The sequence below is a fragment of the Anolis carolinensis genome, chromosome 1 (assembly GCF_035594765.1).
Source record: "Anolis carolinensis isolate JA03-04 chromosome 1, rAnoCar3.1.pri, whole genome shotgun sequence".
In the NCBI taxonomy this organism is placed as follows: domain Eukaryota; kingdom Metazoa; phylum Chordata; class Lepidosauria; order Squamata; family Dactyloidae; genus Anolis; species Anolis carolinensis.
Genome location: NC_085841.1, coordinates 271,315,665 through 271,342,197, shown reverse-complemented (window position 1 = coordinate 271,342,197; position 26,533 = coordinate 271,315,665). Strand labels below are relative to the sequence as shown.

General features: G+C 37.4%; 1 protein-coding gene across 13 annotated transcripts in view; it reads right to left on the bottom strand.

Annotated features, from left to right (window-relative positions):
* Positions 1-26,533, bottom strand: part of sox6 (SRY-box transcription factor 6) — a 524,097-nt gene that overhangs the window by 91,112 nt on the left and 406,452 nt on the right. For 10 of the 13 annotated variants that reach the window (XM_016993151.2, XM_008107320.3, XM_062977163.1 and 7 more), the window contains 2 exons: positions 13,646-13,769; positions 5,283-5,362 (listed from right to left, as the gene is read on the bottom strand). In XM_016993151.2, coding sequence (XP_016848640.1) covers positions 5,283-5,362; positions 13,646-13,769 — 204 coding nt within the window. The remainder of the gene's footprint in view (positions 1-5,282; positions 5,363-13,645; positions 13,770-26,533) is intronic. The other 3 variants (XM_008107272.3, XM_003214737.4, XM_003214736.4) reach the window with 1 other exon arrangement.

The window sequence follows — 26,533 nt, the reverse complement described above, 5'->3', positions numbered from 1 at the left end:
AACAAAAACTCAAACAAGGAAAACAAGCTCACCCAGAGCTCAGTAGTCTTTTGAGTTCTAGCTAGGATGTTTCTCTGGGGCTAATGAAGACAGAAATTCTGCCTCTACGAATATTAACTTTATTTTCTTTAGCGGTTCAAAGAAGTGAGCAATCTGTCACTAATACACTGAATGAAATTACTTGTCTTGCTAGAATTCCTGCTGACAGTCAGTCAGTCACAGCGCTGACCTGAACATCTACCTGCTGACAAACAAATTGCAGTGTCAAACCTCGAAAAGGTAACTAGCTGGTTTTAATTTTGATTGGTCTTACTTGACTCTCCTACACGTTCTTCCCCTCTATCACACACATTCACTTTCCCTCCCTCTCTCTGGGACTACTTTCAGAATTCCTATTCTTTGGTAGGCTGCAAATAAAGGCATTTGCAGGAAGAAATTATTATTGTCGGCTGCATCAGAGAAATGTTATGTCAGATAAAACCGTTAAAGTGTGTCTAAGCAACATTAAGAGTGGCAGCCCCGCCAGTGACTGACTGGGTGAGTGAACACATTACCCAGACAACATTGTAGGAATTAATTTTCTTCAATAAAGTGATTTTTAAGGCTCATATATTTCACAATCTAAACATATGTCACCGTTTCATAAACAAAATAAATGGATTAAAATAATACATTACCAATATGCTGACACATGGAGATATTTTAATTAGGAATACTTAAGCTGTGTGATATTTAACGGCTGTATTTGCTGAAGAGGATCATGCATCATTTCATAAGGCAAGAAGCAGGTAGTGCATGTCACATGGCATGAGACTAACATGGAACTAAATGGCTTTCTAAGACAGACACTGCTCTTGCACCAATAAAATTTCCTTCAAAATAACAGCAATATACAGGAAACTCCATAAAAAAGAACCCCATAAATTAACTTTTTATTTAGGAGCAAGCATGGGGACTGAAGGACAAGTCACAAGACTGAATAGACACAAGTCATAAGACTCAAGAATAATATTTCTACAAAAAAAAAGTCTGTATCTAACATCTTGGTTGTTTAAGGGCCATATTTACATGACCGTCACATTATAACAGTCTCCTTGCTCACATTCTTCTCAACTTACTTTCAGGGGCTGCACGGAAATAGCTGAGGAAAGCAAATGTCAGCTTCGTCCTGAAATTTATATGTGTGAGAGAATTAGAATAAGTAGAAATGTAATATATTGTTTACTGTACCGAGTGCCCTATGTTCTCTAAAGGTCAAAAGCATTGTAACCTTAGAGTTACAGTTTCTGATTGTTCCCAGGGTTAAATACATTATCAAAATTAATGGTTCAAACCCCTCAACCTTCAGATATATGAGTATTCATGCCTCCATCTGCCAAACTGTTCAACTAAAAATAGCATTCTTTGGCCTTCACTCTGCTAATATTGCACCCATGAGGCAAGCTCTGTAATGCTTCAGCAGTACTTTGGATCTGCACCCTGTGGTATAACAAAAGGTCGTTACTTTGTGTACAGTTATGGAAAGAAGGGGGAGAAGAACTACTGAGTAAAACAGCATGCTGTACAATTTTTGTTATTGTTGTTGTTTAATTCCGTTGATGATAAAAACCTTCAGTCTTCCAGCACACAGCTGCAACCATGCCTAAGACTTGCCAAGGCTCATTAATGTTCTACACGATAAACTCTGAAGGACAAATTACGCAAGAAACTTCAGGGAAAAGGTAGGGGCCATAAGTTTACTTACTTGCTGTCTGTTCTGCCTTCCCCTCCCTTCTACACACGTCTAAAGATCACTTTGTTTAGGAATAATTCCAGCAGACATAATTACAATGCATTATCATTGTCAACAATTTATCAGCAGATGTTGATATAACTGTGACATTTTTCTTTACCAGATTTTCCTCCCCTGAAATCTGGAACATGACTTGTTTTGCTTTGGGAGATGGAAGGAGAAATGATGGGAAGTCCTCGCAAGAGACATTATGTAGCTAAGCCTTCTGGGACAGATGTGTGTCTACTAAGCTGTAGTGGGATTTTGCTTTAATAGGGTTGCTACAAATCCTCTGAAAGACTGAGAAATGATCCCTGAAGAGTTATACTGTAGATGTATCAAGACTAAGATGGACATAAATTTTATGCAAATATTTAATAACTATGGATTAAACATATCACCAGAGTAAAAAAAAAATGAGACTTGTAGCGTCATAAGAAAACAAAGCAAGAATAACAACCCTAATTTTGTTATTGATTTTTAATCCTCACTGAAAAGAGGGTTCAAGCCTTTTTCAGTACAATCTTCTTATATGATATTCCAGACTTCCTTTTGGGGAAAAAGTGGAGATTGCTTGGAGATTGTTTGAATATGTTCCTATTTGAAAATGCTCACATGTCAGAAAGATAGCCAGACTGGAAGTCGTGCATATTCCATAATTTTAACATATCACAAACTCAGTATAGATAAGAGATCAAATTATGAATAATTTTTCTACAACTGTGTATATGTGAGTGAGGATGTAAATCTTCATAAATTTAATTATTGATTAGTCACTGTTCAGGACTTATGCTGTGCAAAAAATGTATATGGTTTTGTGTGAGGTTTTCTGCATAGGAAAAAGAATTTTCAGAAGAAAAGCTGTTTCTGTACAGAAAATTTGTCTTTTGTTCAAAAGTTACACCAATTTTACAATAAACTTGTTTTCTGTGGCAAAGTCGTATTTTCAGTACAGGAAATGTATTAGCAATCGTTTAGGAATTCTATTGAAAGGCCTTTCCAAACCCAGTATTTTGCCATCTCCAAAATGGAATGTCATAGACTTGAAAGTTGAGCTCAGTATGTTTTCATCCAGAACATGCTTCAGATAATAGCTTTCCACATTTTCCAGTACAGCATGAACTTTCCACTTTAATTATTGTCCTCTTCTAACTAGGGAAAGAAGAGGAGACCCCAAAGTTGGACTTCACATAAAGCATAACTTTATTAATTAAATCAATCTGCAATAAGGAAAGAAGTTGCTGAGGTCAACCTTCTAACCAGTCTAATGGCCATCTCCAAAATGCTGTAAGAGGCAATGTACAGAATCTCATCAACATCCCTAATGGGTTTGCAAGGAGGAAACTCATCAAGCAACTTGTCCATGATGTGGCACATCTATTAGATCCCAAAGATTTGACCCATCGAATATTTATATGGTATGTAATCACCGCTGAGAGTGGGTATGTAGCCCATTCAAACACTGTAGAGAAGAAATCATTTTTAATGAGTAAAATTGTGCTAAAAACTTTGACTTGCCATTTAGAACTGATAATTCCTAGACAAAAAAAACCCCTCTCTGGTCAAACAGGGAGGTCCTGATAGCAAGACTACATGTAAGATATAAGAAAGAGTTGCCAAGCTAAGGATTTGCTTCCTCATAGACTATCTTATATGTCACAGCTATCATATATTTTACAGTGTTTCAATATCCAAATGTGTTGTGGGTTATTGTGTGCTTTCAAATAATTCCTGGCTTACAGCAATGTATCATGGAGTTTTCATGGCAAGATTGGTTCAGAGAGACTATGACTTTACCTTCCTCTAAAGCTGACTAGCCCAAGGTCAGTGAGTGGATTTTTATAGCTAAGCAGGGATTTGAACCCTGATCTCCAGAACTGTAGTATAACACTCACTTTACCACTCTGGCTCTTGAGGCTACAGTAAAAGTTAATTGGAGAAAATTGCTCAAGAGTGAATCAATACCAATGTGAATATGGTGAATGAAGGTTGGATCCAACTCACATCTACCAAAATTTTTCTTTCATCCATCTTTGAGCAATCTGAATAGTAATGCTGGTCATGTATATGAAGACATAACAATGCTTTGGCTATTGTAACATCTGTCCTTGTGGGGATTCCTTACAACTACAATACCTAGCACTATTGAAAGAAAGATAATTGAAGACTTTATCTTCATGCAGAACATTACTTCCTAAAATACACAGTCAGATGACCCAAGTAAGGTACTAATTGCCACACTGTACTATTTCTGACCAAGAATTGCTTTCTGCAAATTAATATGCAGGGTGTCAGGAAAAGATCTAGTCCTTTCTTGTGAGGTCTACAATAGTTGAAGACGAAAAGCAGTACATAATATGGACCTTCTGTGAGTTCACGTTAATTCCTAGTCAACTCAGGTGCTGACCCGGTGTGGAGTGGGGCCTCAAAGTCTATGCACTGCTGCCAAAGGATTATCTGCAAAGTTCCTTGGCTTGGTAGGCCATCTGCATACAGCCCAAAAAAATAACTGATTAATAGCAGGATTATCAAATCCTCTGGTACTGCAGAGACTAACTGCTATATTGTGATATAAAGTAATCTCTGGTCTACAATAGCTAATGCTTGAATAAGCCTATTGCCTCTAGAGCACCACAGCAATTTTTGCCAGGACCAACCTTACACCACACTTCTGCTCCTCTGGTTGGAAACAGTCATAAGACATATTAGCTCCATCATTTAAATGACCAAGAAGTAAACCTCTAGCGTGATGACAAAACACACCCCCTGTATAAGCATTTGACTGCTACTTCATTATTTGATACTATTGTGCCTTTTCTTGGGGAATATTAAAAAGCTATATAATAAATTGGAGTGTAAATCATTTTCACACAACATTTAGTTCCCCCTATGACAAAAATAAATAAATGACCTAGCAAGGGACCATACTCAGACTCCTGATGGCTGCTGGCATTCTACCAACTTAACGCATGGAAAGACTGAGATTCCATAAATACAGAAGCTGCAAGTGTGCAGTTTATGAAACAGTTTTCACCAAGCCCCCCACCCAAAGGTTTATTTATTCAGGCACCCGCTTCAGATTACCAAAGTGTAGAAAGGTTCTAAACATGACTCCTAGTAAATAGCTAGATGTTGTATAGACACACACACACACACTTTTCAGCACAACTAAGCACTCTTATATTCCAATTCATTTTAACACCAAAAAGTTAAATACATGCTTAATTCTTTCAGTAAAATCAATGGGATTAAAAATTCTCAACAAAACCTGGATTGTGTTAACAATTATTAACTTAATTGATATCAATACAAAGTTTGCTGTATTTTCCAGCATCAAACCTGACAGCACACTGTTCTGTATGCAGCATGGTAAGCATGTAAGGTGTTAATCCTTTTGGGGCTGTGCTTAAAAATTACTTAACATTCAAGTCTTTACTTAGCATACAGCTGGTTAGCAGTTTTCCACTAAAACATTGGCTTTGAGCCCACATATTTTTGTTCTGGCACATACCTGGAGTTGTAAAGGGCTGAGTCCAGAAGCAGCAGCAGCTGCCATTGTTGACGGAATGAACTGCACAGGATAGTTATCACCTGTCAAAGAGAACAATGCATGCAGGTTTAGACAATGAGCAGAGAACATCAGCAGACAAGTACAAACAAGGCCTGAGCTCCACCACACTGCTCTAAGCCTAAACATCTGCAAAAACAAAAGGAGTTTGTTGGGCACAGACTTGCAGCTCTCCCTTGGAACTTCTGCTCAACAGATAGCTAGTAGGCAAACTGGCAAAACATAAATTGTAATGTTTTAGACCTAAGCATGTTCCCTCTGATTACAGATCACAAAGCACAGCAACCCTGAAAAATAATTGCATGTTTAGAAATATTTCAGATGATACGTGACACAGAGTGGGACACCAAGGCCAAGCCTTGTCAGATGCTGAGCATCTGCTGTGTTTGAAACTTCTTTTTTCAGTACATTTTTTGGTCTTGATTTCAGTTATTTGTTGTGATGAGCCCATAGCATAAAGCTGAACTCTTTTTAACTCAACCATCCCAACTTGCCCCTATTTGTGTATATGGCAATGAGGATTGGCTTGCAATGACATAGTAACAAAAGAGAAGAATCAGAATTGCATCTGTCTGGTCCTCCCTGAAAAACTAGACAAGATATCAAGCAATAATTATGAAGTGTGAAAGGGCCCCAGGATTTTGTACTTTAAGGCAGCATGGGACCCAATGTATGACCCACTGTTCCCATCATCAACTTCATTGGCCTGACTTCAATTGAAACCAGAAAAAGCTAGAGCTCCTCTTTTGATGTTCAAAGGCGTTTTTTTTCTTCTTTTCAGAAAACAAAAGCAAAGCATATTGAGAATACTTCCTAGAGTAGACATCTCATGCCCTCAAATATTTCACACATAAAAACCAGGATGCATGTCGCCAAGCAACATCAGAATGTGAACAAAATGACAAAAAGTATTAATGAGAAAGAACACATAAGCTTGGAAAGGCTGCAGCAGTTTCCTTTTGCCCGAGCATTCCACCTCTTGTTGTCATCTCCCCCTGCTGATTTAATTGAGTGCAAACTATTTTTGCACTTAAATTCAGGTTATTGCAGATGAGCTAAGATGAGGACAAAGGAGGAAACTGAATGGAGGAGAGAGAATCTGGGGCATTTAAAAAACAATTGGAAAATATGACGACACAAAATTGCAACTGTCCCTGCCAATTTGGAACAGTTGGAGGATATCACATTTCCATGATTTCATAGCAATAAAATAGAATTAGTGGTGATGGTTTTAGTTTGCATGTGGTCTGGGTGTTGTATAGCTCTGATCCTTGGCACTCTTTCTCTAAGTAACTCCATACTCTCCAAGCTCGGCATTTTTAGAAACATTTTTTAAAGATACCAAGGTTATCATTGAGAACGGTTTCATTTTGAAATTTTGACCTATCCCAAAGGGCAAAATGGGTTATAGACAAACCTTCTACAACTAGAATACCTGAATAAAAAATGTGTCCAACACCATGGTGATTTTCAGTAAATTTTCCAATCTCATGAGATCATTATTTGCTTGGTTTTGCAGAGGAATTGTCTTATATAAAATCAAATAACATTGTGTATGTATGAATATTATGAGGACAACCGCACTTTCCACCCCCATCTTCATTTCACTAGCATCTCTGCTTTTGAAATCTAGATCTCCCCCACTATGATGAAAATTTTCATGTAGGAAGTTGTTGCAAATAACTGAATAGTGCAAGCATCCATACATTAGGCAGCATTCTTGAGAGAATCCCTAAGGTGTTTAGAATTCAGGGTGAGGGACTGTGTTAATTCAGAAGTTGCACAGTGTAACAAACAATATAGGATTACCCTAAAGCAAGCCAGGTTTTGGGGACTCAAACTCCCAGAAGCCCTAGCCAGGTTTTCCAATGGTCAGGAATTCTGAGAGCTTAAGTCCAAAACACCTGGAGGGCAACAGGTTGCATAGGCCTACTCTAAAGTAAGAAGATACTTGGCTGTTTTAATAAACGTCTTTTCAGATTGTACCCACTATTGGCCAATGTCTATAACCATCAACATTTTAATCAAAGCTGGGCTGATCTGAGTATGTGTGTGTACGTTAAGAACAGGATCTTCATTTTTTTTTAATGGTGAGTGAAAAATTACACAATAACTATGCTTTGTAGACTATCACTTCACTGATTAATTTCAAGTCAGTGTTATGTTCTACCTTTAGGCTGTGTTTTTAATAAGCAGATCCTCTGAACATCTTTCACATTTCAAATAATGAACCTGCTTTGCAGGAACTTTTTCACATACATGTAGAACTGTAGGTGTAGACATAGAAGAATCCTCCTCAAATAATGCAGCCAGGGAATTGTGAATTTGGCATATGTACACAGAGAGACGCACAGACATCCCCAGCTCAGTTCTCAAACATGGCAACGTCTAAAACCCTCATAAACACTCTCCTTTTGCTTACTGACCAAAGCACTACAGTACTCAGACTAGCTCACTGTATTAAGTAGCTTTCACTTTTTAAAATGAATTGTGATGTTCTAATCCACAAGGTCTCTCTGCATCATATCCATAATACCTCATCAGACCATTGAGCACAGTATGCGTTTGTACACAGTCCACTAACAATTGGCTTCTGGTTGCATATGGAGCACTGCTACAATTCTTTTCCTAACCTACATTGTATTGGTGTCCTATGGAGCAACATTCATAAAATGTGATCATATTCCCCTCTTTTTCTATAAGGTTGATTTTAGTCTGCATTGGCTTGTTGTTTTTAAAATAGCTAAATTGTTTTCCTCACATATAAAGCTCTTTGCTCTTTATGACTAGATAATTCTACTTATCTTCCTTGAACACTGAGCAAAATTATCTGAATATATAGTATCCTCATCAAAGTTAAATAATGTTTCTTCAATAAATATACATTTTTATTTCTGTTTAAAAAAAGAAGTTGCAAGGATATTGAATTAATGATGCTTTAAATAGGGGAAAAATAAGTGCACACAGATAAGCTGAGAATGCACTGACAAACATTTCCAAGGCATTCTTTCTTTAAATATTATGAATTATTCATGCCTGTTCCATACAACACCCACCCCATACAATCTTCTTCCTTTTGTAAGTTCAATACCAGTTGCTTTATTTGTACTAAAATACTTTCCATGTCAAACATATATATATATATATATATATATATATATATATATATATACACACACACACACACACACACACACACACACACACACACATACACTGTGTATACACACACACACACACACACACACACACATACATACACACACGCGAATTCCCAATGGAACTCCTTTTTCACCTGAAGCTGTCATACTTCCATAATTTGAAATTGCAAAGATAGATAGATAATATATATGCCTTCAAGTTAATGTATTAATGTCTGTACCACATCTTATAGTGTTTCCAGCTCACCTGCTGACAACTGTTTTTTCTTTGGCTAATGGCAAGGTTATATTCATCTTTTTTCTTGCCATCCTCATCCCTGTCCTAAAGTTGTCCCTTCCAGGATTAAATCTGAGCAGTTGAAAGTGAACAGAACCTGGTTACTATAATCCCACTACATTATATAATAGCATTATCCAGAGAACAAAGCAAGACACTTCATACACATGGAATGCTTTCCTGACAGTAATAAAGCAGGGACATGTTTGTTGCGCAGAAACTATGAGTGGAGGAGTGATGGTGAAAATTTAACATTTTTAATTACAGAAGATGCATCCCCCCCAACTTTTGGAACACAAAAAAATTGGATCAAGAAGTTTTTCAGTAGATGTCTTGGCAATCTATCACTCAACATGTTATAGCATTTCCCCCCCAAATTTGTTTCCAGATTTGGAATGTGTGCGTGAGGACCTATTTTTTTTTAATTTTATGAAGATAGACAAAACAAGTCAGAACAGGTTCATTGTAGGTATAGGTATGTAGCAGTCTTGATTACTGGGAGAATGGCTCAAGAAAGAAAAGGTGGGGGTGAGAAACAATCCCTCATCATTCCTTTATTTGCCTTTTCAGCTCCCCAACTTTGTCAAATTGGTGTTGTGAAGTAGCCAGGAATCCATGTGTAGTGCATAATTCACACATTCCTTTCAATGTGCACAACTTGTGAGGAAGTGTAGTTGACCTAAGCTCTACACTACATGTTCAAAAAGTCCTGGTTGGATCTACTCAGATTACTAGTCAGAAAATGGTTATTTGTAGTGCATTTTTCTAAGAAAATTCCTAAGAAGCGTTATTGTTAATGCAGTAGGGACCCCCTGGCTCACTTTTTGCCCTTTTAAGAATGAAATATAGATCACTTCTCTTATTTTCTGTTCAGTGGGTTGGCCTTTGTCAGAACATTCTGTCTAATCATTCCTCACTCCCTAAAGCATGGGTTGTCTCATTCAGCAGGGCCTCCAAATCCTCTGTCTAAGCATATTCTGGGGCTGTAATGAAGAGGTCGTCTTCCAAACACTTCAGCCCCAGGTTTGATTAAATTAACTATCCATTGGCTCAGCCACTGGCAAAGAATCATGTTTTCTCTGAACAGCTTTCCCCAAGCTAACAGAGAGTCAAAGTAACTAACAGTAATTGCTTAGCCCATTCAAATATGTGTTGGCTTTATAACAGTTGTACCTGATTTAACTAAGATCCAACCTCTATAACAGTGTATCCTAAGAGAATTCTCAAGTGCATGTGGGTCAGCAGACACAACAGTAATTTGAGTGGAACAGCACCTTAAAGTTTTAATTAATTCAGTACATGCTATAAATACCAAACAGGAATGTCTATAAAAATTAATTAGGTGATATATGAAGCCCAGATTTCTCAATTAGTACTTGCTATGCCGGAAACACTATACAATATTCAAAAGTATGCTAACTAATTTTTTTAATGTTATCACTTACATGATATTTGCTAGCTTGGGGATTCAAAATCTCTGAAAAGTGTAACAGAGCAGTGGAAGGAAGGGATCATGATTTGGTGTTCGGAATAATACAGGTATTTTCAGTTAAAAAAAAAATAAAGGATTGAGTAACAAGTTGTAGAAGACCACTACCTGAGACCCTAGAGAAAAACCATATTTCCAAATAGACAATATTAGCCTAAATCAAGCCAAGTAAAGAGCTGCTTTATTCATCCCTATGGATGTTAGCTCAGAATGAAGAACTCAATGAGAACAGAAATTTCCTATGTTTAATGCCCTTGCACACTGCCTAGGGTACCAAATATGGAGGAGAGAAATTGGGATCTGCTGAGATTTTTAAAGATCAGTGCCAGTGGCTTCCATATCAATAAGACAATGAATCCAGGTTTTAGGTGAAATGTTAGAGAAGGTTAAATGTCCCCATTTTCAAAAAAGGGAAAGGAAGAACGCCCCAACAATAACTGTCCTGTCTGTGTGACATCAATACCAGTAAAGATTCTTGAGCAGATTACTGAAGTGCTTAGAAAGAAATGCCCTAATCAGTAAAAGTCATCATGAGTTTTTAAAAAACAAGTCATGCCAAACTAATCTTTTCTCTCTTTTTTGATAGAGTTACAAGCTTGGTAGATGTAGGGAATGCTGTGAATGTAGCATATTTTGATTTTTCAAAATTCTGCTCAGCATCACAAAGCTCCAATTAGGATAGGGGAGAGATCTTTCCCTCCTAGTAGCAGCCAGAGTTTCAATAAATTGATGAATCTGCAAAAAGGAGGATTGACTGATACTTCAATACAAATAAGTAAATCAGTTCTGAGCTGGGAAGAAATCCCTAAATTGAAGTTCTATTGGTTAATATGAGAGACATTCAATGAGATAGCTGAAACTTGGGGGGAATTATCCCCTGTTATCTTGTGTCAATTGTATACAAAATTCAAGGAGATAGCTCTTGTAGTTTTTTTTAAAAAAAAAAAATGTTGTTTGTAAAAACTTTGAAAACGCCCCAAAGATCTGTGGATGAGTGAAACGTTCCAAAACTTGATGGGCTAACAGTGGTAAATGTGTTCTATAATCATAGCTAGTTTCATTCCAATATAGCTAGCAATGAGGGAGAAAGGACTCTTGAAGTTTCCCCATTGGCAACATTAATTACTTAATGAAAAGTAATGAAAAAGTAGTTAACTTGTTATAGTTACGATACAGATCCCATTCAATTTTGGAAACACTTTAGAAAAGAATTTACCCCACCCCCTAATTTTATAATGAGTATTGAAATATTTTTTATTGATCACACAAGCCTAGTACTTACCAATGGCTCTCTTTATCTATGAAAGAAGAGACTAATGAGATGCCATAAGGCCCTTTCCTGGACCCACTGCTATTCAGCATCTTTATAAGTAACTTAGATGATGGAACAGAGAGCAAAATTATCAAATTTGCAGATGACACCAAATTAGGAGAGGTAGCTAATTTGAAGACTGAATCAGAATTAAAACTTACCTTAACATATTAAAAGCCGGGCCAAAATTTAAAAAATGAATTTCAGCAGGGAGAAATGTAAGGTACTATATAGGAACATGAGTCAACAGTGTGATATAGTAGCTAAAAGGTAACGCAATTCCAGGCTGTATCAATAGATAAAGGGAAGTAATAGTACTACCCTATTTGCTTTGGTAAGACCTTGTTTGGAGTACTCTGTCCAGTTCAGGGCACCCCAATGTAAGAAGGAATGTGTCTAGAAGAGGCCAAACAAAATGGTAAAAGGTCTGGAAACCATGGCTATGAGGAGGAACTTAGGAACTGGATATGTTTAACTTGAAAAGAGAAGGTTAAGAGGGGACATGATAGACATGTTTAAATATGTGAAAGGATGCCTTACTGAAAAGGGAGTAAATTTGTTTTCCGCTTCTGCAGAGACTAAGACAGAAAGCAAGGATTCAAATTACAGGAAAACAGATTCTACCTAAACATTTGGAAGAATTTCCTGATGGTTTGAGCTGTTTGACAGTGGAATATGCTGCCTGGAGGTTTTTGAAACAGGCTGGATAGTTAACTGTCAGGTGTGTTTTGATTTTGTATTTCTATATGGTAGGGAATTGGACTGCATGGCTCTTGTGGACTCTTCCAAATCTGTGTTTCTGTCATACAATCTACTAATTCAGTGCAGGATCTTGGACTCAGCTTTTGACCACCTTTAACACTAGTTTTATTATAACATAATGTCAAGTACATGATATTACTATCTTTTCAATAAAAGTGATCAATGGCCACTCTGAGTCCCAGACACTTATCAGCTGTCATACATAATAATCCACAAATATACTTTATGAAGTTAAGACTGAAAGAGAAAATTGAAACAAACAGAAATAATTTTGCATAATATTTTATTAATACTCCCTGAAAAAATGTTTATTTTTAACTTAGATTATATTTAATATACAGTGTACATTTTAACACATAAGGTTTTGCTTCAGAACAGATCTGAATAACATAAGTGCTTGACTTCAAGTATTATTTTGTAAATTTTACATTTAACATCAAAAAATGCTGGGACCAAATTTGTTTTAGTATTAATTAAAGGTGGAGAAGATTAATGTGCAAGCTCCTGCTTTTGGGTTGAGGTCTTGGCTTACAGTAAAAGAATATACACATATATTCAAATAAGGTTGACTTTTATTTACTTAAATATCTTCTTACCCTGAATTCCTTTGCTAACATGGCTTTAAACATTTAAAGCTCTGTTTACAAGGAAACTCTGAAAGTAGCTTCAAACCATTATATCCTTAATTGAATTCCCCAAGAGCCCAGTAAACTCAAAGGAATAAAGAAAGAAATCATAACATTTGCTAAATCATCTCCAAACATCTCTCACTGTGAAGTTGCATGACCTGTTACAAGCCTGAATTGATGATTGCTGCTGAACTGCTGAAACCTCTGTTATTTAGATGAAAATCATACAAAATGCTGCATATTTGAAAAACACAAATTAAATCATACCTGCCTTCACTTTTTATCTCTAATTATAAAGAAGGTTTGCACAAAAGATGAGTATGTGTACATGCTGATGAGAAAGGACCTTTAAAAAAAGAGATATATGTAACCTTCCTATAAAGAACTGGGCTGCTCTCAAATGCAAATTGGCAGGGAAGTGAGTCAATAAATTCAAAGGAAATGATTTCATGCTGCACAGAAATAAAATGAATACAGTCTCACACAACCAATTCCCTGGGTATCTCTAGAAGAAATTTTAACCCAGATCTGCAAAATTAATAAATACATACAAATGTACCCTTCTCTATACCTAAATGTGTATCACCAAAATAGATCACATGCCAAACTAGATCACAAGAGTAGCCATAGCAATTTTTTTAACATGCCAAATAGATCTGTGTCCCTATCCACTTACCTGGCTTGTAAGTTATTCCTGGGGGGAAAAGGAATCCCTGCTGGGCTGCAGCCGCCGCTGCCAGTGTCCGCTGGTCGTGTGGAAAAATTGGGATCATGAGCGGAGGCATGTGACCCTGAACCTGCTAAACAGAAGAGAATCTCTGATCAGAAATTGCCCAAATTTGTCCTGACAGATATTTCTCTAGCACTGAAAGCTTGCTTGTGTTCACAGAGTCCCATCGAACCTTATCCTTACCATACCCCTTACCAATTTCACATTATCACATCAAAGGCCACGCTAACATTGCTCTCCATCAGTGTCAAATGTGTAACAGCTTTATTCACAGGTACTTTTTCTTATTCTGCCTTGCTTTTTTAAATCTCTATGTTTGGATTGCAGTAAAACAAGATAGCCTTGAGAGGGCAATTTTTTCATATGTGCTTTCTTCGTTTTAGTTTGTCCTGTATTCAAATGTTATATTTTTAGTAATTCAGATTTTAATCCATTGCTATCTGAACTGTGCTACATTTTGAGTGCTTGCAAGTATTTCAGTGTTTTCAAAATATTAATATGGCTTATTAAATATTTTCTTAGATGAAGTTTTTAAAAAGCAAGACTACAGAATCTAGTAGTCCCAATTAAATGAATATCTCTTGCTGTACATACTTCACTTGTAACATATAAATTGCTTGTCTACCTAAATCATTTGGCTTGAAGTGCTATCATGTAGCCCGATATCTATCGACTGGTATTCAGAGAGCATTTCTGAATGAATCCCACAATATCAAATTCTGTTTGACCTTCATAAAAACAAACAAAGGTCTAACTGCCATTCTGGAGCAGAATGAAGAAGGCGGGGCCAGGAAGACATCTTTCCACCATGTCTCCTGTATCAATTTAATGATATAATAATATATAATAATATTATACTATACTTATAATATATTGTATATACATGTAATATTAATAATAATATTATGATGTAATACAATGTAATAATAATTATAATTCACTATAATAATTGGATATTTATATTACATGCAATATTACTAATAATATTGCAATATAGTCATAATATATTGTATGTATATATACTTGTAAACCGCCCTGAGTCCCCTTCGGGGTGAGAAGGGCAGGATATAAATGTCACAAATTAAATAAATAAATAAATAAATAAATAAAAATATAAATAAGCAAAAAAAGCAAGAAGAGAAACTTTTTAACACTTTGATTATATCTCCCTTCAGCATCTAGAACTAGGCAGATTGGGATCAATGTATTAATCTTAAAATTAACTGTTTATTGTCCCAAACATTTAATTTATAATAGTTAATAGAACTGGATTGCATACTTTTGTCTATACTCTGAAAAAATACAATGATTGTGGTGATTATTACTATCTAATTGAACATAAAATCTCATAGAATTATAGCTAGAAAATATAAAAATGCATTATGTGCAAACAAAAAACAATTTCATCATCCCTTTCTTTTGTTGAAAATGAATGACATAAAATGCTATTTTAAAATCAACATGAATTTCCAAGCATTTTCCTTTTGTTCTGATTCTAAGGAAAACTTTGTATGGCAAAAAAATCCCTCAATTGACCTATGACACCATTTAAATACTGCCAAATTTTGTTGTCATATCCATGTTTCTCTCCTGATGTCTGATGCAGACCAGAAAGGCTACCGTGTGTGTACTTCTAAGAGAGCTAATTTACCAACAACTCTTCTCTGGGGGGAAAGCCCTATGATGTAGGTTAATAAAGGTCAAACAAAATATAAACACTTTACAGTATTTTTCGGAATCCATTTCTCAGGAAAATCAACTTATAATAAAAAGGTCTTTGTGCAATTACTACCATGGCACTCGGGCGTGAAAGAATCTAGCTGTGAGCAGCCATTTCTTTTATTTTAGCTGAGGTAAGCCCAGTTCTCTCTGGTAGCAACACATTTTACGTAGTTAAATTGAAGTTGATTCCCATGTGCCCAGTATCAACTTCTTTATAATACTACTGAGTTTCTTGTATGATAATTTTTCCCACTGATTCCCTGAGTAAACAATGTAATTGTTTGATTTTGGCATGGAAAAATACAATATTATACAGAAAGTGGATAAAGTGTGCTCTACCCTAACTTCAAGCGTTTTAGAGTGGAAACTGAAGCAAATGCCTCCAGGATCCTGCAAAGCTCCTATGATCCAAATTATAAAGAGTCAGTTTGCAGTTATTATAGTAAAATATTCCTGTCCCTTTTGGGATGGCACAAGAAGAAACAAGATAACAGGGAGGAAAAATACTGTGAATGAAATAGGCGTTTCTAGAAGCTTGTTCCAGTGAATGAAATATTTATTGCATGCATCAGGAGTAGAAACAGATAGTACGGAAAAGATGGAGAAGTTACCATTTAGCTGCCCACATTTCCTTTCCTTCACTTAAATTCACTGTCCGAAATGACTGGCGTGATGTTTATTTATTCTTAATCCAGTTTATTGGTTGCCACTCTATTCAGTGATTAAACTATGTTAAAATGTCAGAGAGAGGCTACTGATTTGGCAGAATCTTCATTTTTTTAACTCAGATTTTCTCTATATCAGAATCAAAATACCATGGAAGAAATGACTGGGTAAAGACCTTCCTCACATTTCCTACCAGAATAGAACATTATCATGTTTATGGAGATGGAAGCACAGATAATGTGCTCTCTGAAATATCATCACAAGGAATCATCACAGCTCAGGAGTCAAATATTTTAAACATTGTTGAAATCACATGTAACACATGGACATTTGACCTAGGAAAGTAGCACTCTTTCTGAGTAAATTTGAAACAAACTTTGCTGATGCAGTCCCAATACTTTATACTGCTTGGTTTAGGGGCATGAGGATAGCCAGTTTCATCAAATCATACATATTCTCTGAAAGGTTAATTGCTTCTCTGTTCCAGCAGTCTTTTTGAAAATCAAGACACCAGCAGATGTCAAAGAAAGGCTCTCTTTTCTTTCTATTCATAAAATAGCCATGCATTGTTGTGTCAACAACTCTTTTGCTGTCTCCTCGGCTAACTTGATGATGATGCCTTTTTATTTTTGCCATCTGCCCTGGAGCTTCATTAAAGATACATGAATGGACTAACTGGTCTGATATCTTGTGAGGAACAGGTGCTATTGTTTGTCCCTGAAGACTTGCACTAAAGATCTGACTCTGAATACTTGAGAAAGAGCATCTGCAGCAGTCAGTCAGAGAGCAACTTGGCAAAGACCTTGCTATGTGCTAATGTGAAAACAGAGTGACACTCAAGGGGGCTCATTTTCTCTTTCATGAAGATTTAACTTTTTTCCCTTACATGATAGGAAATAGGTACAGAAATCTTAACAATCCTCTTTGTTTAAGGATGACACTGAACTGCAGAAGTAAAAGTATAAGGAGTAAGTTAATGAAACAGACAGAGAGAATGAGACCTGCATCAGTATCTGTGGGGCATATGTTCCCAAAATTTCAATTGATACCTGAAACCATGGATAATAGAAACTACCATTGAAATGATGAACCCCTGAACCAAAAAAAAATCATAGAATCACATTAAAAATGCCTAGAGGACGTATTTTGTGAAACATGGATAAATGAAACCTTGTATACTGATTCAGTGGATACAGGGGTTATATTGTCATCTAAGCTATCTGTAATATTGGAATGATATGAACTAATTAAGCAAACTTTATCTGCTGTTATAACGTTCATACATAAAACCTCCCTAGAAAGTGATATTCTTGTTACAATATTACAAAAACTTCTACAAGCAGGTTTGTGCTTTGAAAAAAAAAAGTGATGTGGACCTTCCCCACACCCAACTATTGCAGTCATTGAAGTTTACATGCAGTAAAAGGGATTGTGAACGAAGGAAAAATATTGCTAACATAATGATGGGTGGGTTACTCTAATGCAAAGCCATTTTGGCCAATGTTATAGTTGCTCAGAGTGAGTATCAGTCCAACTCATCAACGACAAAACAATTTCCATTCAACTATTTGCAGATCCAGATGGTACTCAAAGTGAGAGTTCTAAGGGAAGGAACTAGTTTCAATTAGACCAGACTCAATTCATCCTACAATCATTTACCATTGTTATAAATCAGTGGTTCCCAACCTGTGGTCCCAACACCGTTGCAACAAGAGTCTCGCAAAACCCTCTTATAGTGCCGAGGCAATGGGGATGACAAAAGGGGAGAGGCTGACTACCCATGAAAGTTGCAACAAGTCTGCTAACTGCTGCTTCTTCTCCTCCTCCCTCCCCCTGAGCGGAGCCATTCCATGTGGCACCTGGAAGCGAGGACATCTTGGTGTCTTCATTTTTAGACCTGTTCCTGGGGTTATTTGGGGTGGTGATTCAGAAAATTGCATTGGATAGAGCATATCAGCTCTAGACTATTAAATATGGTTTCCTTTAGGCGAGCAGATGGTGACTACTGGATGGCATATGTTCTGTATCAGAAACTAGAACTGATGCGGTCTATCCAATACAATTTTCTGAACCACCACCCCAAATAAGCAAACCGAATCTAAAGTTGACCAAAAACTTATTCATAATCCTTTTGATATTAATGTTGGAGAGTGGTCCCTGGTCAAGTGGTCCCTGGTCAACCACTGTTATAAATGAATCCATTTGTACCAAAAAGGTCTAAATTAAATCATCTAGCTTTGCTCAGGCCAGAGCTATTTGTACTGCTGGGAGAGCACAATAGAAAGGAACCATAAAAGGCAGGCACACGTTTAGATAGTCAGCTTTCTCTTCAAGGCCTAGTCCTTATTGAGGTTTTGCTTTACTAGAGGGTGGGGAAAGGTGAGGGCAAGTACCTGCCTTCTACAGTCCCACAAATAGTTCTGATCTGAGTGAAATGACTTCATGCAATATTAATATGATGATCCTTATTATGTGTAGAATTTCAGGATACATTTACATCTATTGAGAAGAAGTTAGGCGAGAGTTCAATTCACTTTGAGCACTGGATTCAGCTCCATCTTTCTAATTTAGCAGGGGCCGCTCAGGATCTTTATTAGGATATCAGGACTTAAGATATCAGGACTTAAACTTGAATCTCCAATTTCTATGGGTCATCTCCAAGCAGAAGACAGTTCTGCAAATTCTGCAGTTTTTGCTGGGTTCAACTCCAGGCAAGAGGAAAGAACTGTGTGCAACCTTCCTGCTCATTTAGAAGAGCAACCATTTTCTTCAATCTGTAATGCTTAATGATTTGTTGATGCAACTTGCAAATACTCTCCAGGGAAATCTAGGATTTCATCCCATGCAGTCTTCTCTCCATTTCTCTGTCCTGGTAAAACACAGAGGCCATCACATGACGCAAGGCCACTTCTGGTGGTTGCCCATGGGACTCCGTTGAGGCAGAACATGGAAATGAAGGGAAGACTCTGTTTTCAGGAGTCACATGCTACATAACTCCCAACGACAGAAGCCAGATGGAGGCAGAGAAAGGCGGGGAAAGGATGTGGGATGGCTGCCATCTTTGAAGACAGAAAGACATAGTAGGGAAATAAAGAAGATGGTTCCATCTGCTTTTTCTCACTTCTCCCTGCTTTCCCACTTCCATGTGATGTGATGAAGTCTCTAGATATTTACATAGTTGGCGTCTTCCTTCCATCGCAATCCACAAGGCAACAGACCAGACCTACTGCTTTGCTCTGCATATACCTTCTGACTAGAAAATAGAAGCAAGGATGGCTAGAAGAATGACTGACAAGCACAGGAAAAAGGGAATGGCAACAGAGGCCCATGTGGATAGTTCAAGTCAGATCTGACCCTGCTGTCCATCCTGCACTGAAGCCATGGGGTTGCTCTGGAGTTTTGGTCAAAACTCTGCATTACCCCCAACTTTTTTTTAACATGGAGCCAAACTGAGTTAGTGTGGTTTACCCCACATTAAGCACTGGAAATTGCAGAAGTTCATGGGGAGAGCCACAAGCGATTCCACCATGAGTGCAGTTATTAAGCCCGTGTAGACAAGCCCATAGTCTACTTCCTCTGATGCATTACTGTTTGCTCTTCTTCTAAATTCTTAGAACATAATTTGTAAAAGGAACATACAAATAAGCAAAAGGATCATTTATAATTACTGTGCTCATAGTTTATACCAAATATTTGATAAAGGAGGCATTTTTCTGTGTCACTATGCTCCTAGATCACTCACGAAGCTATGATGAGATACTGTAAATGATCCAGTGCTAGGTGATCCAGATTTATCACCTTTACTGCTCTCTATTTTCTCTCAAATTTAATGTCTATATTTTCACTGCTTGTTACCTCTGGAGACCAGTTTATGTCTATACATTAAGTCATATAGTATCTGGAATCACGAAAGGCCTTATAATATTAGAAGAATAAAAAATAATGCAATTAGTTTAAACCTTCTGTTTTCAATAAGCAGTCACTAGAAGGGAAAGCAAATGTCTCAGCTCTGAAAAATTAATAAAACATGTTATACAAAAGTGAATTTATAGTTCATTTGGAATTAGAGATCTACCACCTTCTCAAGCCATATGAATGCATAATCTTGTCAATTAAATATTATTGTTAAGGGCTAGTACTATGTTAAAATCACTTTAAAGTGCAACTAAGGAAAATTCATGTGTGTTTATTACTCCTTATGGGTCTATTACCAGGCATTTTATTCAGATTTGTGCTGTAAAATCTGCATAAACTCAGCATATTGTTATCCCCATGTGTGTATTTGTTTGGTTAAAGCATAACAGCAAATCTCGGTTACTACAAGTTCTGGAAAAGTCAAGAGAGCACAGGAGTCTCACTTTTTAATCAGAATCAAACAGTTCATTAATACAAGAGTGATGTGCCATTATGCAAATTGTACCAGGTAGTGGTCACTTTGCCATGACAGAAGGCAGAACAAGACAATTAAGTCCAATATTCTATAAGACTAGTGAAGATGTATATGTTTCTTACTTCTACTATGCCATAATTCTCCAGACATAAATAAAAAATATTGTTTTCTAAAATGAACTTACACCTAAACAGATCAGTTCTACAAAGTAATAATAATATTAATTTGCACCCCTTGTTGATCAAAGCCACTGCCCCCCCCCAAAAAAATGACTCTTCTCATGACATATTTTCTTTAAATTAAATTGTGATATATTATGTGAAATTATTGTGCTGTGATGCCTAGGACACCTTTGACCTTGGACCCTGTGCTCTTTCCTGACCAGGATGAAGAAAATTTGGGTTTTCTCCCAAGTCAGCAAGATTCAACACCCTTCCAGATGCCTCATGTTGACAATTCCGAGCCAGAGCTAATTAAGAATGCCCTTGAGACAATGCCGGCTCTCCCAGATTCGCCGGAAAACTTGGTGTTTGATCGTAGGGCATTTGTAAATACAAACAGATCAAACAGACAAAGCTTCTGGAGAAGCGCCAGATTAGCGGAGCGTGGTGACTACGGCTAAGCCCAGTTCTCTTGGGAAGAATTGGGGAGTTAGACACCTGGTGTAATAACTGTAACAATCTCAGTTCTCTTGGGAAGTTTTAGGGAGTTAGGCACCTGGTTTGGGGGAGCTTATGAACTTCAATAAAAGTGTTGTGTTGAGAACTTGCCTTTGCGGTGACAACTTTACTTCTCACTGAGAAACATCATCGTCTCCAGCTCCTGGATCCCAAGCAGCCTGAAGGTGCGCTTACTCTTGAGTAGACCGGGTGTCGGTCTACCTCCTTGCCAAGTTTGGACTGCATTTCAGCTCCTGAACATCTAGTTTCTGCCTTGCCCTGAAATCCTGTTTTGGCCATTTATTCTAGAGGACTCTTCTTGCTACTTGCTACTTTCCCCACTCAAAACTCAGGTGGAGTTTTGAGTGCGTTTCGGTTTCTGGATTTTAAACTCTAATACTAGACATAAGACTTTTTCTTATTGGACTAAATTTGATCTTTCCTGGGAGGTCAATTGCTTCTTCAACTTTGCTGCTTATTTCCTTTTGGAACTTTACTTGCTTTAATAAAGATATTATATTGTTACTGGTCTTTGTGTTGGTTTTCGGTGCTCCAGCTGCCTAGGGCGTAACATGTGCACTCACATAAAGCAAAAAGATTATAATTTATGCCACTGCAAAATGTCTAATATTATAGAACCCATTAAAATACAAATATCTCAGGGGGAAATGGAGATGTAAATGTTATTATATATTTTGCAAATGTAAAGGACAATGCAGTGGTATATGTGTTTGTGTGTGTGCATGTGTTCAGAACTAAATGTATTCACCCAAACCTGATTGTAATAAATAATTTTAAAAACAAAGAAACAAACATTTTTTTCTCTGTCTACAGTGTGTGTGTGTGTGTGTGTGTGATGGTGTTTGTGTTTTCCTATCTCATGCTGCTCCTGTAACATTTACTGAGTGGGACCACATGGGCTCAACACACTGTACTTTTGCTTCTACCATGTTAGTATGGGGGAAATCTCATGTATTTTATTTTGCTTCCATGACTTTTTTCTATCAACAGTGTTGGAATTGAGACACATAGTAGTTCTTTCTCCAGTGAGCAATATGTAATTTTGTATTTAATTTTTATTTCTGAAATCAATGGAAACTGCTGCCAATAAATTTATTTCATTGGCAGCAGATCCCACTGATTTCAGTATATTGGCACCAATCTCATTCTCATTCTGGAAAATGTTGGTAACACTGGAACCACTGATAGTGATGGCAAATTACTCGAGTAGTCATACCAAGGATCCTTCCTCCAGCAGCACAGGCATAATGGATCAAATTTCTCCTTTGTAGCAGCCTCCCACATGTTTCCCATGCCCAAGGATTTGGCAGACCTCCAGAATAGATCTGAGTCTGAGAGAAAATCTAACTAAAAACAAACTGACTAAATGGAGGCTATCATGCCTTGGACCACATGTTGAGGTGACATGATTCATAGGAAAAGAGGAAAACAGGTAGTTTAATTCAGCTAAGAAGCTAAGATCTTAAGATTGTGAGCTCTGAGCAGGGCTGTGGATGACCAGAACTATTGGAGGCTTCTCATTCATAGGGTTATCATAAGTTGAAACTGAACTGACAGCAAAATAACAAGAATGAACGGAAGAAAATGTTTCACTTCACAAAAATAAGTTCATCACATATTGTGGTATATTGCCCTAGCCTTCTGCATCTGTGCTGCAATATTCACATTGGCGATCACTGTTTCCCAAAGCAGTTACTATACTCCCAACTCAAGAATGGAAAAAGAAAAGTTGGTGGACAGGAAAAGAGATTTAAAGATGGGCTTAAAGCCAACCTTAAAAACTGTGGCATAGACACTGAGAACTGGGAAACTCTGGCCCTTGAGTGCACCATCTGGAGGTCAGCTGTGACCAACAGTGCTGCGGAGTTCAAAGAGGCATGAATGGAAGGCTTAAGGGAGAAACGGGCCAAGAGGAAGGCGCGTCAAGCCAACCTTGACCCAGACCGCCTTATACCTGTTCCGCGGGAGAACATACGGATCAAGAATAGGTCTCCTCAGCCACTTATGGACACACCCCCATGACGCCAGAATGGGAGGACCGTCATCCTCGGCCTACAAGGGATCATCTAAGCCAGCAACTACCTTTTAAAAAAATATATATATACATACTCACACATACTGAAATGTGAGCTTGTGGAGCGTAACCCAGCCTCTGTACCTTGGAATTACATTTAAAGGACTCTACAACACCAAACAACCATTCAAATGATTTGAGAAGAAAGATAAAGATCATCAGGAAGTAATTTTTTAACTGCTTCTAATTCCTATGAGAGAGAAAGGATAACTGTGAAATAATTCAGACAACACTATTTAGCTTCTTTTCTACTGTTATGTTGTTATCTCTGATTGAACATGGCTACAATGAAGACATACAAATGCTCCACTAGACACTACTCAAGTGCATCATTGCACAAGCTTCAATATTGTGATCTGAACTAATCAGTCTATAGATGAATATAATAATGGCAGCAGTGTTGGCAACATCACAGAAGATGCCAGTGCAGAGTCCCATGCCACTATCACTTGTAGTTGAAGCAGGACAACCTATTTAAAGACTTATAATCAGTAGTTTTCCTGTCTCACCTAGAGGAAAGTGAGACCATGTTAACACAATCAATGATACTCAGAGCAGAATGGGTGATACTCAGAGCATGTGAAAACAGACGTTTCTGTTTTCACATGCTGCTACACATGCCTTCTGCCATTTGCTGTAGATCTAAATTAAAACACTGTGCTCCCATCCACATTCACTGGCTTGCACAAAAAGAAATGAAGACTCAGACTCTGCAACTAACTGTATTCTAACTGTAGTCTCCAAGATGAAATAAGTAGTCACATCTATATGGAATTATTTGTCAGTAACAATGAGCCTTTGTCCATCTGTGGCTTCCCCCCACACTACTACAGCTAGACCTTATCTGCTCAGGAAATGCCTGTTTTAACTGACAGGTAGGAGATTAAATCTACAGTTGCTGAAACACAATCTCCACTGTTAGATAGGCTTTCATTGAAAAGCACTACAAACATATAATTTGTTTATGTTGTACCAGCAATCTTTGACAAAGCAAAATGTCTAGCTGAGACAAATGTGGTTAAACCCATTTATTGTATTATTTCTGCTACACAGAGCAAGTCCTTAAAACACAGAACCTAGTCAAGGCATAAAGCAATAGCTGTCTAAAGAAATCAAGAATAGATGACTTCTTGTTACACTAGCTTCCTTTACAGAGCAAAGCAAGCTCCCTTCTGGGAATTATGTATTTAGAAGTTGGTTGGTGGGTTTATTTTGTTTTTGTTTTTTTTATTTCTGCTTGATGCATAAGATTAAATCATACATTGGTTACCAGGATGTGAAACTTATTTGTTTGGTTTGGTTTTGCTTAAGAGGAAAAATAATAATAATCTTCAAAACACTCAGAATTTTAAACTATGATAAAAAGTCTATAGTCATTCTTCACTGCTAACAGATGCAACATGCCTTTGCATCCTGATCGAAGGAATGATGACAATAAGAGAATCATAGAATCACAGAGTTGGAAGAGACCACAAGGGCTATCCAGTCCAATTCCTGCCAGAACAACATCCTTGGTGGATGACAAAAAATGTGTGATAAGAGGAGCAAGTGGGGGTGGGGTGTGTGGAATGAAAACAAATCATTGCCCCCGCTCCCAAATATGAATTCTGATCTCTCATAAGTGAAAATTTTCTTCACTTTTCTAGCATTGCAAAGTAAGGCAATGAAAGTCATTCACACTAGGGCTCTTCTATTTGCTATATTAGCATTCATTTAGTAAATATGACTGCCCATTTTCTTTAGATGCCTAAAATGTATTTTGAAATGTTCAACTGAAATTGTAAGTTAGTGTAAAGCTATAAACCTCAGGATTGAAGAAAATTTCAGGTGGACAGGGAGAATTCTTATTTGGGACAGGGAATGCACTGATTTTGCTTTCCCCATAACTATATCCCTGTGTTTGATCCAAAACCATTTCTATTCACATATTGTTGCTATTACTAAACTGTCACAATAGATTCTTACTTCTTCAGAGCTCTCTTAAGAATAAGCTGCTATCTTTTAAAATGTTACATATTTATTAATAAGTAATAACTAATATATTTACTCTAACATTGCATGATGGTAAATTGCAACAAGACTTAAGGATAAAGCACATTCTATACCCTGAGATAAATCTACCACCAGTCTAAATCCACTTACGGTAGCCATTTTTATGTACATACATACAACAATAATAGACCCATTCAATCAACTATATTTGTATGATGTTGTTGTACTGGGATCCCATTTTTTTAGTGCATAAATCCTAACCAGAATTATCAACAATCAAGGAGATAAAACAAATAGCCAAATACTATATATAATTGCTGACCTACTCGGGAAATGACCAGACCCAACTTGTGGAATGAACGGGAACACTTTATTTCACCTATTTTAGTCTGTAGTTTTAACCCTAAACTGTCAAAGAGGGATCACAGCCTCATCACACTAGAGCATGGGTCCACTTTAAATCTGGTTTCTGCCTCCTGAAATATTCTGGGGTTTGAAGTTTAGTGAGGCTCAAGACCTGTCTGGCTGAGCAGGAGGCAGAAACTGAATTTAAAGTGTATCCATGCTCTAGTGTGATGTGGTCCCTAGTGTGGGATTTGCTAGGGTGGGAGTCAACTCCAAATCTCTTCTTCAGACATACTGGGGTAACTCACCTGAATCCCAGGACTGCTTCCCAGCCTGCCCTAGTTGTGGAAGGCCAACCCAAGGAACCTCTTCTCCCAAGTCCCATGATTTATAGTGAGGTTAAATCTTAGGCTAGACCTAAAGGCAGTTACACCATGACCAAAAGCTCCATGAACAAAAGAGGCAAATCTTGACCAGGCCTGCCCCAACGTGGGCCCTCCTTCCCTCCCTCCGTGTGTTTTGGGCTTTGACTCCCACAGTAACTCCCTCCTCAGAGCTGGAGTCCTCTTACCCAAAAGCTGGTAACCTCTCAACAAGTCTTGTGAAGAACACCTAGTGAGAGCTTTGCTCTAGGAATACTGTGAGTCTAAAGTAACTTGAAGATACACAACAATAACAAGAAGAAAAAATAAGTAGTAGAAAAATATATTTTGAGCTTCATACAAGTGCAGATTGTGCTGTAAAAAGAGAGGCTTGGGAAAGCCAGCAGAAGTCTACCTCATTACAAAGACTGTGCTGTTCAGGAGGCCCCACCAGTTCTCCCAGTCCTTCCACTTTGAATTTCATTTAAGGGAAGTGGTGGACACATCTTCATCCACTTTGCAGGCAGCCTAGAAGCACAGAACTAAGATGGAAGGGCAAGAGCCAGCTGCCACGCAGTTAAAAGTATTTTCTTCTACTATTGA